The 14,076-nt window shown below is 43.2% G+C and overlaps 1 protein-coding gene across 1 annotated transcript; it reads left to right on the forward strand.

The window, feature by feature from the left end:
• The first annotated feature begins 672 nt into the window (after nucleotides 1–672).
• Nucleotides 673–8,228, forward strand: LOC113942789 (sulfotransferase 6B1-like). The gene is made up of 7 exons (XM_027633882.1): nucleotides 673–964; nucleotides 2,183–2,322; nucleotides 2,770–2,859; nucleotides 5,569–5,695; nucleotides 6,121–6,215; nucleotides 6,639–6,795; nucleotides 7,879–8,228. The coding sequence occupies exons 1-7, from the start codon at nucleotides 763–765 to the stop codon at nucleotides 8,007–8,009; spliced, it is 942 nt and encodes a 313-aa protein (XP_027489683.1). The 5' UTR covers nucleotides 673–762; the 3' UTR covers nucleotides 8,010–8,228.
• The last annotated feature ends 5,848 nt before the right edge of the window (nucleotides 8,229–14,076 follow it).

Below are 14,076 nucleotides of genomic sequence, written 5' to 3' on the forward strand. Positions count from 1 at the left end.
ACTATTTATCTTCTGAAAAGGTATCAGCTAGAATACAAATAACAGCCACATAAAGAACAATTTCACCCAAAGATTAAATTATGGATGTTAGGAGAGAGAAATGGAACTGAAGTAATACAGGTAGAATTTGATTCACATTAATGCAGAACCTAAGTATTGATCTTCACATGAAAGTGACCCTCCTGTAGGATTCGGTGATGTAAAAGTCTCAAATGTGAGTATTTCGTCATGAGAATTCGGGCTTAAATGGTACTTGTCCTTAGCTCTGGAGATACTGCCTGAAGTGATGATGTTACAGGGACTGGCTTCAGGACAGAGTCACCATCTGTAAGGAAGCCATGGTGGATGTGTATCCACCAATGTAGTCAATAAGCCAGGTTGAGATTCACTGTCCACATGTGCACTACATGCCACTTGGCCAGTTTGCAAATTGCATTGCAGTGCTCAACAGTTAAAAATATTTCAGGGAATACCTTTTATAGGTCTTTCTTTTGTTTCATTTAACATTTTGAATGTTATCAGTTGTTGCCCCAATATATCCTCTTCCTAGTATCGGCTGCAGCAAAGACCTTATGCCTCCATTACAGTCTGAAGTCCTGTAATGTACAAAGGGGTTAACAGAGTACAGAGTTAATCAGTGACTTGTACCTTCAACCCTGAGTGAACACCCGATCTGCTTTGCTAACGTGTTGCATAAAGCTTTCCTGCATTGTGGAAAGACAGTCTGTATTTGTTTTGGAAGAGTTACAGAAGGATACAAACATGACCAGAAATAGAGAAAGAAACAATGAATTAATGGAAAAATATTTTTCAGAGGGTGAAAAGCTTGCCCCAGAGGACATGCTGTTTTCCTACAGAGATATTTTATTCCCTGTTTCAGTTAGTAGCCCAGAGACTTTGGAAGCTCTGAAATCCTTTGAAGCCAGGAGCGATGATGTGATTCTAGTAGGCTATCCTAAATCAGGTGAGTCTTGTTTTTTTGATCAGTAGTCAAATACAAAGTGCTGCAATCTAGAAGTTTGAACCATCATTTAGCACAGTAGTAATTCCCAAGAAAAGCTTATGGTAACATCAGAGTTCATAGGATCATGAATTGAAGTTGTAAGGCATATCTGGAGGTCAAATAATACAACTTCCTGTTCAAATCTGGGGAAAGAGCTAACCTTCAAAGTTAGTTTTGGTTGTTCAAGACCTTGTCCAGAAGAGTTTTGAAACATTTGAGGGTGGAGATTCACCACTCGCTGAAATATTTTACAGTGCTTTCCTATGACAGTGGGGTTTTTGGGGGGATTGGGGGGTTGGGATTTAGTTTGTTTGCTTGTTTTTACATCAATGCATTCATACATCCTTTTGTTGTGAAAAAGGCACTGTCTTCATTATAAGAGCAATGGAGGTGTACTTCTGCTTCTACTGAGGGATGGGATGTGTTTCTGAAGCAAGCAGGGTGGCACTTCACAGTATCTACTTGACAGCTCTGTCCCTGTTGGCTTTTGTCATACCCTTGTTGATTATTGCCCAGTGTCGTGATTTAACCTCGGCTGGCAACTCAGCCGCACAGGGGCTACTCACTCATTCAGTCCTGGCATGATGGGGGAGAGAAACAGAATGGTAAAAGTGAGAGAAGTCATGAGTTGAAATATAGACAGTTTAACAGGTCAAACAAGAGCCGTGTGTGCAAGCAAAGCAAAATAAGGAATTATCTCTTAGTGGCAGACAGATGTTCAGCCATCTCCAGGGCTCCATCACATGTGACGGTGACTTGGTAAGATAAGTGCCATGACTCTCAACATACCCCTTTGGGGAATATTCTTTAGGTCAGTTGGGGTCAGCTGTCCCAGCAGGGTCCTCTTTTAATTTCTTGTGCACCTTCAATCTACTCTCTGGTGGCTCATTGTGAGAAGGTCTTAGTGCTGTGTAAGCACTCCCTGGTATAACTAAAATGTCTCTGTGTTATCAACACTGTTTTCAGCACAAATCCAAAACATAGCCCCATACCAGCTACTATGGGAAAAATTAATTCCATTGCAGCCAAAACCAGCACACACACTTGTTGAAAGGCTAAAGTACAATATAGAACAAAACTGGTTCACATGGAACCAGATTGACAATATATCCTGTCAGCCAGGTTTACATGGAAAAGTGCAGTTGAATGAATGCAATTCTGGTGTCCTTATCCTTTCAGGAACCAACTGGCTTGAACAAATGGTGCAGGAGTTCGCAGATGCCAAATATACAGAAGAGGAAAGAAAAGAGAGAATAAATGCTGAAAAGAAGCTAGAGACATTTCAGCGTCTAGAATTTGGAGATCCTGGAATATATGAGGTAAGCAGGAAATGAAAATATTGGCACTGCTCTACTTACAAGTAGTAATAGCTGAAAGACAATGGCTGATCTCAGAGGTAATGAAGAGCCTAGAGCCTTAACAGCAGCTATGTTCTGCACAAGTAGCATGTGCTATTGCCCTTGGTGTCTCAATACAAAGGCATTCAGAGGGCACACAAGGTTGAGAAGACACAGGGTGATCCTGTCCTGGAACCAGTGGATTTGATAAGTAAGACCTTTCTTTTGGGTGTCCTGTCCTCAGGCCTGTCTCGTGCGAAATGATGTTTGGTGGCAGAGGCTGGCAGAAGCCTACACCACCAGTGCATGCATTCCTGTGAGTTTTCCAAGGGATAAGATCCTTATTCTCTGGACCCACAGTTCCTGAAAAGGCACATCACTGAATAAGCTACTTCTGTCTTGTCACATTTCTCCCTACTTTCTTTAAAGAGGATGAAGAAACTGCCTTCCAGAAGAATTATAGTAACCCATCTGACACCTCAACTCTTGCCTCCATCCATTTTCCAAAGCAAGGCCAAGGTGAGTCTTCTCTTTGCAGCACACTGCAAAAGCTTTTTCACCTCAAATTAACTTCCCTCTGTGTGAGATGGGTTTTCTGCTTTTTCACCTGGGCTGGTCAATACACAGGCAGATTTCCAAGGTTGGAGGGACAGCTCTGTGAGCTAAGGCTGTGAAAAAACATCCTCTCCCAGCAGCAGCTTTGCTGACTATTATGGCTCGACCCTGGCCAGATACCAGGGGCCTATTAAAACCACTTCACTACCCTCCCTCCTCCCCCTGCAGCTGGACAAGGAGAGAGGAAGAAAAAAACAGCAAAGGAATTTCATGAGTAGAGATAAGGATTGAGAGAAGGCAGTGTTAACAGGCAAAACAAACTCAGAGTGAGGATAAAATTTTTTACTAACAGAATAAGAGCTAAAGAGTAAGAAATAAAACAGTCTTAAACACACTTTCCAGCCACCTCTCCTTCCTTCCATGTTCTCCCTCCTCCCCCTGCATCAGTGCAGGAAGAGAAGTCTACCCATAGGGCACCAGGTCTTCCAAGTCTGCTGCACCTGTGGGTCACCCTTCCATGGGCTGCAGGGAGCAGCCTGCTCCACCATGGTCTTCACCATGGACTATGGGGGGGCTAAAGCTCTGAGTCCTTCCCACGAGAGACAGTCCTTGATGAACCTCTCCAGAGTGAGTCCATCCACTCCTCGGGCAACAGTTCTTTTCAATCTGTTGATTGTTATCAACCCAAGGGATTGATAACACCCAAGGGAGTGCAGTTCTTCATGGGTTGAACTGTACCGACGTGGGTCTCCCATGGGGACCACAAGTCCTACCCAGAAAAATCTGCTCTGGCGTGGGCTTCCCTCTCCATGGGCCACAGATCTTCAGCAGGACTTCGCTCCATTTTGGGCCTCCCACAGGGGGTGACAGCCTCCTTCATGTATGTTCCTGCTCCAGCATGGACTCCTCCATAGGCTGCAGGAGGGTTTCTGCACTCCAATGATTCTTTATGGGCTGCAGGACCTTCAGCTCTAAGTCTTTACCCTGCTTCTTGTGGAGGGGGAAAAAGGCCTCCCCCTCTGGCTGCACTGACCTTGGTGACTGCTCATTCTCCCACACTGGAACTTCTTCTGCCCAAGAACCTTCTCCTCCCCCGTTCTTAAATATGTTATCACAGAAGTGCATCTCATTGACTCAGCCTTGGCCAACAGCAGGAAATCCCTCCCAGAACTGACTACCATTGGCTTTTCATAGGACACTGAAAGCTTCTAGTAGCTTCTAACAGAAGCCACCCTATACAACCCCCTGCTACTAAAACCCAGCCACAGGTTAAACCTATGACACTGGCTTGAGAGATTGCTGTTGGTGGGTTTGTCTCTGGGTTAACTGTCCCTTCAAATCTCCTTCAGAAAGGTGCTTCCAGGTTTGTGTCAGACAACTGAGCAAGGTGAGGAGTTGCTCTGTTTGTTTTAACTTGCTTCCAAGACCAGGGTACTTGTGGAAAAGCCACCACAGGCTGGGACTAAGATAATCTTAAATGGGAGTTGTTGCAGAGTGAAGCCAGGGAACTTCTACAGCCTACTTGTGGCTATCTTGTTCAGTAGCCCATGAGCTCATTTTTCTGGAATGGAACTAGGTCAGAACTGTCTCAAGGGAGTCACTGAAAAGCTTCATTTTCAACCTGAAGCTCACATTAGTGGCAAGTAACCTACCAAAGCTCTGATTTCTTCTCAAGAAAATGAAATTAGACCAGTATTATATGGTCTGGTGGGCAAGTAAATTTGCAGACAACAGCAATTTGGGTGGGAGTGTTGTTTTTCTGGTGGGTAGGAAGTCTCTGTAGAGGGATTTGGACAGATAATGGGCAGAAGTCAATTTTATGGGGTTCATTATGGTAAGTATTGGGTCCTACCCCATAACAACCCCATGAAGCACTACAGGCTTGGGGAAGAGTGGCTGGAAAGCTGCCTGGTGAAAAAGGACCTGGGGGTGCTTGCTGACAGCAGGCTGAACATGAGCCAGCAGTGTGCCCAGGTGGCCAGGACAGCGAATGGCATCCTGGCTTTTATCAGAAATAGTAGCCAAAAGGACAAGAGAAGTGATTATCCCTCTGTATTTGGCACTGGTGAGGCTGCACCTTGAATACTGTGTTCAGTTTTGGGCCTCTCACTATCCTATAAGAAGGATATTGAGGTGCTGGAGTGTGTCTAAAGAAGGCAATGGAGCTGGTTAAGGGTCTGGAGCACAAGTCTTATGAGGAGCGGCTGAGGGAGCTGGGTTTGTTTAGCCCGGAGAAAAGGAGTGTCAGGGGAGACCTTATTGCTCTCTACAACTGCCTGAAAGGAGGTTGCAGCCAGGTGTGGGTTAGTCTGTTCTCACAAGTAACAAGTGACAGGACAAAAGGAAATGGTCTCAAGTTGCACCAGGGGAGGATTAGATTGGATATTAGAAAAAATTTATTCATGGAAGGTTGTCGAGCATTGGAACTGGCTGCCAGGGAAGTGCTTGAGACACCATCCTTAGAGGTAGTAAAAGATGTGTAGATATGGTGCTTAGGGACATGGTTTAGTGGTGAACTTGGCAGTGCTTAGTTAATGGTTGGACTCAATGATCTTAGAGGTCTTTTCCAACCTAAATGGTTCTGTGATACTATGACTCTATGTGATGTGTTGAGAAGATGGTGTTTTGGTCAGCCATCAAATCATAACCACATTATGTGTTTTCTTCCTCTAGATCCTTGTGTTAGTTCGGAACCCCAAGGACACAGCAGTCTCCTACTACCACTTCTACAACAACCTGCCACTGCTACCATCCTTTGCCTCCTGGGATGAATACTTTCAAGACTTCATGAATGGGAAATGTACTTTGCCGTGCATCCTCTGGCATTCCTCCTTACATGAGGGACATACACAGAGACCTGTGCATGGGAATCCTACTCTTACATACCTTGCCAAGGCACTCCCAGAACAGACAGACAGGCCCATATTATAGCAGAAACAGGGAGTACGAGAGAATCAGAGTTTTGCCTTCAACTCAGAACAGAGATCATGAGAAAGTTTTAACTTAACTTTTCCATTCCCACAACAGAGCTTGTGGTTTGGTGCTACCAAATGGCCATAGGTGGGGCATTCTGCACTGACCTTAGGAGAAGGAACAGACATGTTGAGCTGGTCACTACTTCACCATCCCAGTGCCATGATTAGAGAGCTGTCTTGACTGATTGATTTGATTTAGGGCCTGTTTTGGGGAGTACTCTACACAGCTATACCTCTTCTTTCTCTGCAGTGGCCTGGGGATCCTACTTTGACCACCTAGTGGAATGGAACAAATACATCGACAATGAGACGATCATGACAATAAGCTACGAGGAACTCAAAGAGGTGTGACATTTCATCCAACTCTTCCTTGATGAGTGTACTATGCAACCCTTCTGGTATATATGTGTGTGGGGAAGTAGAAACTCTCGAGTCAAACCTGTCAGCCCATTTGGAAGGGTGTGCCTTTCTGAGCTACTCTTTTATGTTTGGGGGAGGCTTATGTGGGTTAGAAGGAGGATATTCTTGCCTGTTTGTGAAAGGAGTCATATCTACCAGAGGCACAGCTGCTTTGAGGAAAGAAGAAAAAACCTTGAAGCTGAGGGCAGTATGTGTGGATTTCCCCTCTGTTAGAGCTCTTAGAATTCCTTGGTGACATATGTGGGAGACAGCCTCCTCTGCTGCACTTCCCACTGGATTCTGGCTCCATGCCACAGCCACACTGTCAAATCTTTTGTTTTCAACTCTGTACTATGTGCCTTTGGGCAGGACCAGGTACAGGGGATGAAAAAGATTGCTGCCTTCTTTGGATTCTCCCTCTGTGAGGAAGATTTTTCGAGAATTGCCAAGAAGACCAGTTTCAAAGCTATGAAAGAGAAATCCAGTGAAACTCACGGAAAGTTTGGGGATGCCCTCTTCAGGAAAGGTAAGTCTCTGCAAATGGAGAATCTACCTTCTGAAGTATAACTATAGAAGGAGTTTTGAATATGTTTCTTCACTTAGCCATGAACTCACTGGACTGTGTAAATTCTCTCCTGTGACATCCTATACAAGTTTCTGCCAGTGATGGGATTTGGGGGCTGTTTGTGAGAAATTTATCAGAGTGCCAGGCTTAGTGTTCTCAATCATTGCTTCCATGTTGCTCTTTTTTTGTGTAGCCCTGGTTAGTTAGGCAAGTGAGGTGTGAAGGTGCAGGTCAACGCTGGTGAGGTTATGCCAACAACTATGCACCAAGTCTGCCTGGGCTCTATGGTTACTCTGTGCAGAGGGGTTGTGGTGTGGCCTTTGTCTGTTGGTCAGGTGATAAGGCTGCGCATGTCACTTCATAAAAGTTCCCTTCGGGAAGAGGTGTGCTAATGGGACAAGAGTCTCTTGAACCTCAAGGGAATGCATTGCTCACTGCTCTGCTGGCCTCATAGGTATCTTATTGTTATCTATTCAGCGAGAGCTTAATGTCTTCTCTCAATGGATGTGTCAGTGGTGACCCCAGAGATGGTCCCTTGCAGACCTGGGGCCAGTGTCGGAGCTCTGGCAGCCCACCTGCTCCCCATGGCATCAGGAGTCTTTGGTTTCTGAATACTCTGGGTATGGGCTTTCTTTAATCCCTTTCCTTCACCCCTCCTTGGAGGAAGAGGGATTTAGCCACTCTCCTCTCTACCACCTACCACATGAAACTTCCCTCTTCAGAGGAAGCCATTCATGAATGAGCTTTCCCATGTGACAAAAGCAGATTCTCCTCTCTTCTGTGTAAAAGATTCATGAAGCCACCATGGAAGCCCCTCTGGAGGGGGAGGGTTGGCATGCAGGCAGCCCACCAGCAGTGCTCCCTGTGGTCTGGCTGTAGCCTTTAATTCTGATCTTTGCTACCTTGCTTCTCCCCAGCAATCAGACTTCTCAGGGGAATAAATCGGATCCTGCCTTGTGTAAGTAATGACTGTCCCGTTGCTGTGTAGGTATTATTTTATCTCAGGAGCATCTTCCTTCAGTTTTTTGTACTTGTTTTACACAGGGGTTGTTGGGAGCTGGAAAGATCTCTTCTCTAAGGCTCAGAATGAAGAAATGTACCGGAAATTTGAAGATACCCTAGGAGGAACAAAGATGGCAGCAAAGATAAAATACGATGTGTACTGCAAGGCCTGAAAATAAGCAGATGAGTAGCATGGCAGCAAGTCATGTTCCAAAGATGTTTCTCCAAACGTGGATAGTCCCCATTTTTCCTTCCCATGAGAGAACAGAAAAACCCCTTTAAGGACTATCTGGTATCTCCAAGAATTTGGGTGGTAATTCTTAAGTGAGTCCTAGGTCTAGGGCATGTGCTTTGCTTGATGCAACCAAATAAAATGTGTGTATACCTTGAGTAAATGCCTGGTGTTCTTCCAGGAGGGATATGGTGCACAAACATCATAGCACCAGTCTAGTGGCCTCCCTGTGTCTGCTTCATGGCCTGAAATGGTTAATAAGGCCCCTGCAGTGCTCAGTGGTGAGGCAGAGGGACCAACACAGAGTCTCTCCTTCTGACACACAGTGGACTTTACATGGATATAAGGTGTGGATCTAAACCCACAAATGTCTGTGTACAGGGAGAACATGATAGTCTGGTTTTAGATCTGACATGGCTACCATGGTGTTGACAGGTCAGAAAAGCCTTTGGCACTTTGGCAAACTCCACACATTGATGAAGGGTGGGACTTCTTGAGCTATTACAGTCATGAACTCTTAAGCAACAAGTAGCTGTATGTTTTCTGAAGTGTTTTGCTTCCATTGGCCTCTCTGGGAAAGTAAGTGGCAAGTAGGAAGGACCATGACATTCAAATGAGAGGATCAGGGGAAAGAAGCCCCTTGATGATCCTGTAACTAAATTAGCGTGAAGTGGCTTTATTCAACAATAAATACATTTGTACTACATAGTTATGTTTTCCACACCCTCCTTGCTCATGTCAGTGTCCTTGCTTACATCTATGCAAAACTTGCTGCATGACCTCTTGTCACAACCATTCTTTTGGGAAAACAGAAAAACTAAGGAAATATCTGTCTGGCAAAGGGAATTCAGTTCCTTGGAAGAGAGATTTCTCTGATATATGCCCAGATAGATCTCTCTGTTGGACACTTACACTGAATTAAGATTAAAAACAGAGCAATCAGCAACCAAAAACATAATTAAAAAAATTGGAAAATTGTTAAGTCCCTGTCCAAGTGGTCCTCAGGACTGCCCCCACCATGCCCATGACCCAGGATCCCATATCAGCCCCTGGGACTGTCATCCCCTGCTCCAGTGATGCCTCAGCAGAATCAGACTTCAGCTACTGACAGTCTGTGCTGTCTGGCCACCAGCCCTGCCAAGCAGAACCCATCCAGAGACCCATATGCCAGCCAATCCACAGCCCATCACTTTTTCCCAGGAAAGTGTTTGATGCCTGCAGCTGAGGCTTGCTGCCCTGGTGCTCCCAGCTGCCCTGCACCCAGCTGGAGGATGGGATGGGCACTAAGTGCTGGGCCCTGCCTCATGCCTCCCTGGCAGGAATAATGAGAAGTGCTGTAGATTCATCTTTGATGGGCCACTCACAACCTGCTTCCCAGTCAGATTTTCTAAATGTCTGTGCAAGAGCTGCCCATGTGAAATTGCTTTGCTTGGAGAGGTATGTTTGAACTTGACGATTCTGGGTTTGTAGGTTTTCATTTCCAGAAGAGAAGGACTTCATCTTACATTATGCTTCTGTGGATAAAAAGTGAAAAGCCACCATGACCCATAATTTTGAAATTAATAACATTTTGACCTAATACTTAGTACAGGTCCTTTGCTATTTACTACATGGTGATATCAAAAGCTATCTAGATAACAGAAAGCAGTGTGCAATCTCAATGTCTACAAGGAGTTGGAGAAGGAGTCGAACAAAGGAACAAGACTGACAAAAAATGGGAAACCATCACTGAAATATTCAAAAGGCTTTTACTAAAACGAAAAGGGGACATCTCAAGATCTATTGGGTTTTTTCCCTGCAAAGACATTTTGCAGCCTGAGGGGCCTTAGCAGCCCAGAAACTTTGGAAGCTCTGAAATGCTTTTAAACCAGGAGTGATGATGTGATTCTCACCAGCTTTCCTAAAATAAATCTTTCTTACTTGATGAAGTGTCCACTGCTGCAGTCCAGAAGTGTGTAACTGCACATGACAGAGCAATAATGCCCATGACAGGTTAATGGTGACTTCAGACTACTGCAAAGGCACAGGATCAGGAGTTGTTCCATGAAGGAAGGCAGAAGGACTTGTGTTTCCATAGACTTCCTCTTGCAGGATGTAGGTCTTTCCTAGGTGCTGGCTGGAGGTACAGGCACACCTGCCACCCAGACACTTGGACCCTTTTCCTCTCCCTTCCGATGCCTTTCAATCCCAGCATTTGGGATTACTGGTTACCTTTATGTTTTCTCCCAGTCACTTAGAGAAAAAATTTAACAGGTCATTTGAAGAAAAAATAACAAAGAGGAGTTTATATTTGATCTGTATTACATCCACTTAATGCTCAACTTGAAATTTTTTTTCTCACACAGGAAAGGTATAAAATTGTGAGGTCTTATGTAAATATCAAAAGTGTTTCAAGGATAATTTGATCTCTGAGTTGTAACATCTCAAAGTTTCAACCAATCTTAAAAGAACTGTGTTAGAAAATGCTTTATGTGACTCATTTTAAATGTAACATGGTCAGCATTCAACTCAATTAGATGATGTGATGGTGAATGATGACTAAGCTTAGAGAGATGCAGCCTAACTTTTAGCTCAACAGAGGGAAAGGACTTCTAAAACAACATTTTTCACAGAAATTATTGTAATATGACTTGGAGAGATGAGCTCAGACTCTCCTGATTGTTAAAAGGCCAAAACTGGTTTTGGTTATTAGGAGATAATGTTTGCACAGAAATACCTCTGAAAAGCAGTAAAAGCTTTGGATGGGACTTGGATTATTTAGCCTGTGAAGACTGTCACTTTTAACTGATTCCTCCAATTTTTAATATATTTTGTTTTCAGAAATTGATAAATTATACTTTCTTTTGACTAAGTTGTCATTCCAGGCTACTATCCACTTGTTTCTAGGCATATAGTAATCAGTCTTTTCTGATTTGTGAGATCTTCTAGTTTCTCAGCTGATGTTACCCGACCCTACTTAAAGGATTTCCTTCTTCTGACCTCTCAGCCTATTTGTGCTTCTGGGTGTACATGCTGGAAACCTTGACTATAATAAAAGTCCCTTCCTAGGACATGCAGTTCTTAATATTTTTCCTTGCTTGGCTTTTTAGTTTCATTTATAGTTCATGGAACTATCTGTTTCTAGTAAAATGTTTATTTTGTATTTACTTCCAATCCCATTAAAGAAAAGGAAAAATTATCTTCCAGAAGATTGTTATCAACCTCATGTCCTGCCCCTTTTCAAACCAAGGCTAAGAGGAAAACTTTTTGCTTTAATCTGAAGCTAGTTATTTATAGCATTTTCATACAGATTAGTTTTCAATTTCCTGTGTGTCTTTTCTGAGTCTGTATGTAGGCTTTAGAGTGGTAATTATACATTTCTGAATGTGAAGTGATAATTGCTGTTTATAAGGATTAGGGACACACATTCTCTTTAGGCACCATAGGTTATTGTTGCCTTCACTCATCTCTGCCAAAGACAAACGTTCCCTCAAATTTCCTTGGGGAGCTGCTCCCTGGCCTTTTTCATCCCAAATAATCCAGACTAGGATATCTTTAAACTAACTGTGAAAGGATCTTGAGTTGTCCATAGCTTAGAGGTAAGCCTAACTAGACCGTTTCTTTACAGCGTACACACCATAATCGCCTGGAGGGCTATAAAATTCTAAAGGCTACATTTACCTTTAGCTAAACTAGGGCAATCAATATTTAAGATACAGAAACTCAGTTTCAACTGAGTGAGAACATAATAATATAACAGACCTTTCTACTCACAGTTCTTTGTCTCAGTCCAGTAACATTTTGTGGCATTTTGGGTTGCATCAGGCCCCACACAGGCTGAATATTCCTGAAAAATTTGAGCTCATGGCTGCTCCAAAGGCTAGGCTTACTTCCCTCTTCTGACTGCAGTTGTCTGCTCTTTCTTTTGCATGAGCTCTTGTGTTTGTCTGACGCCCCCAGCTTTTTGAAGCAGCACAAAATACACACTTTCAGTGGCAGCAAGCTGTCAGATTGTCCCAGATGTCTTGCACAACCTCACCCTTGGTGCCTCTGAGTCACTAAGAAAGAAATTTTTCTATTGCCTCAGAGACTTGGATCTGTCATTTTCTGCTTCTTTCAGGCATCTCCTAATATCTGCCCTCGCCACAGGCTTCCTCCCCATGCGGTCATGCCCCCACGCTCCAGAAAATTCAGAAGACTTTCCCAGTTCAGGGCTCTCCTTCACCCAGGGCAGGCACAGCAAGGCAAACAGGCAACCCCCTGGCTGGCCACTGAAAGGGAACAGGGTAGACACAGCACTCTATGCATGCACTGACATACAACCTCCCTCTCCCTCATGCCTGGACAGGGGCAGCAGTGGTTGTAGATATCCTGGAAGTCATAGTATTTTGGCTAGAAGGGAAACTGGACTTGTTTCTCCCTTTGTTTTTTTTAGCAAGAAACATATTCAATAATTGAAAAATACAGAATTTGTATCTTTGCTGTCATGAAACAGCTTACTAGCAAAGGCGTACATTAATTATTTTTCAAAACAGTATTGACAATTTAAAAAAATGTTAAAAATATATATTTTCTGAGTATTTAACATATTTTTTCTAGCTGCTGAGTTGCATAATTAAGTTTTTTTTCACATCCAGAACATCAAAGATAAAGCCATTTTTACGTCTGCTTTTACTTGTGCTGCTAGGACGAGTACTTTACATCCTTAGGTGAGAAGGTACTTCGTGGGAGGGGTACTTTCCATTGTATGGAAAGATATTCTGATTATTAGTGTGTACAGGTAAAAATTGTTGTAGCTAAAGTGAGCCTAGTTTTTTTTGGCAATTAACAGAAAATTAGGATTTGACCTTCTGTTTGGCAGAAACTCTGTTTTTTGACATGGTCTTATTTATGTCTTTCCAACAGAAAAGTATGCAAACACTTCATGTATTATTTTTAAGATTCCAAAGGCAGAGATGTGATGAGGTTCTGCAGTGAACCTCTCCTAGCAACTGAGCCAGTGTTTAATGACAGGGGCTAGTTTTGTGCATTTGGCTTCTTCACTCCCACTAATGCAGTACATGTTGGCTGCTGCACCTGGAAGCTGATGAAGGGAATTGTGGAGGGAGGCCATGTACCCTCTTCAGTGATTCCTCTGTGCCTCACTACCTCTGTCCAACATTCTGATGACTGATAAGAAGTAAATCTGGGCTGCCTGCGCAATGTTCATTTATCAGAGAACTGCTCTGCCTGGGACCCAAGGGAAAAGGGAAGGATAGACTGAAACAGGTTGGATGTAGTCCTCAGACTTCTTGTTGGACAGTTGATGAGTAGGACTTATTTTTTACAGACATGTAACTGTTTACAACCTGTGCAAAGCACAACATCACAGTAATCAGACCGGTGTAATTGCCTGGACATTTGCTTATATTAATAGAAACAAAAACAAACAAACCAACCCCATAAAAACGATGTTAGTTATGTACGATTCAGTAAAAGTTTATTAAAGTTTTGGGTTCATAATAAAAATTTTCACAAGCTAAGACTGGTTTGTGGTACGGACAGTTTCATTCATTCATTTGCATTGCTTGTAATAAAGTATCAATTACCTATTTTTGGGGCTTTGTTGTTACTATTTGTAAAAATTGCAAAGACAAGACATGTTGAGTACTATATCCTGCATAAAACGGAGCAGTAAAATTCTTAAGTGGCAATTTTTTTGAGAGGAATAAAGTGTAACATGACAGTGAGAAAGACTGTTATCAAGAAAAAACTCGCCCTACATTCAAATATACAGAGATGCAAGGTTCTGAGAGAAAATGTTCTTACAGGCATAGATGATGTTAATTATTTCACAGACATACATGCTAAAATATTTGAAGTATTCTTTTGGAAGGTTCTTCCTGAATTGAAATCTAATAAAGCACCTCCTGAGTATCCTTCTGCTGGAGGAGGAGAAGAAAAAGAAGAAGAAGGAGAAGGAGAAGGAGAAGGAGAAGGAGAAGAAGGAGAAGGAGAAGGAGAAGGAGAAGGAGAAGGAGAAGGAGAAG

This window comes from Corapipo altera, unplaced genomic scaffold (genome assembly GCF_003945725.1).
Source record: "Corapipo altera isolate COAL_440 unplaced genomic scaffold, ASM394572v1 2b, whole genome shotgun sequence".
Taxonomy (NCBI): Eukaryota; Metazoa; Chordata; class Aves; order Passeriformes; family Pipridae; genus Corapipo; species Corapipo altera.

Excerpts from the sequence above, each read along its gene's own strand:
- LOC113942789 (XM_027633882.1), top strand. The coding sequence starts at position 763 with ATGACCAGAAATAGAGAAAGAAACAATGAATTAATGGAAAAATATTTT. Across the intron at positions 2,323-2,769 it reads GAGATCCTGGAATATATGAG|AGGATGAAGAAACTGCCTTC; the intron begins GTAAGCAGGAAA and ends CTTTCTTTAAAG. Across the intron at positions 5,696-6,120 it reads AGACTTCATGAATGGGAAAT|TGGCCTGGGGATCCTACTTT; the intron begins GTACTTTGCCGT and ends CTTTCTCTGCAG.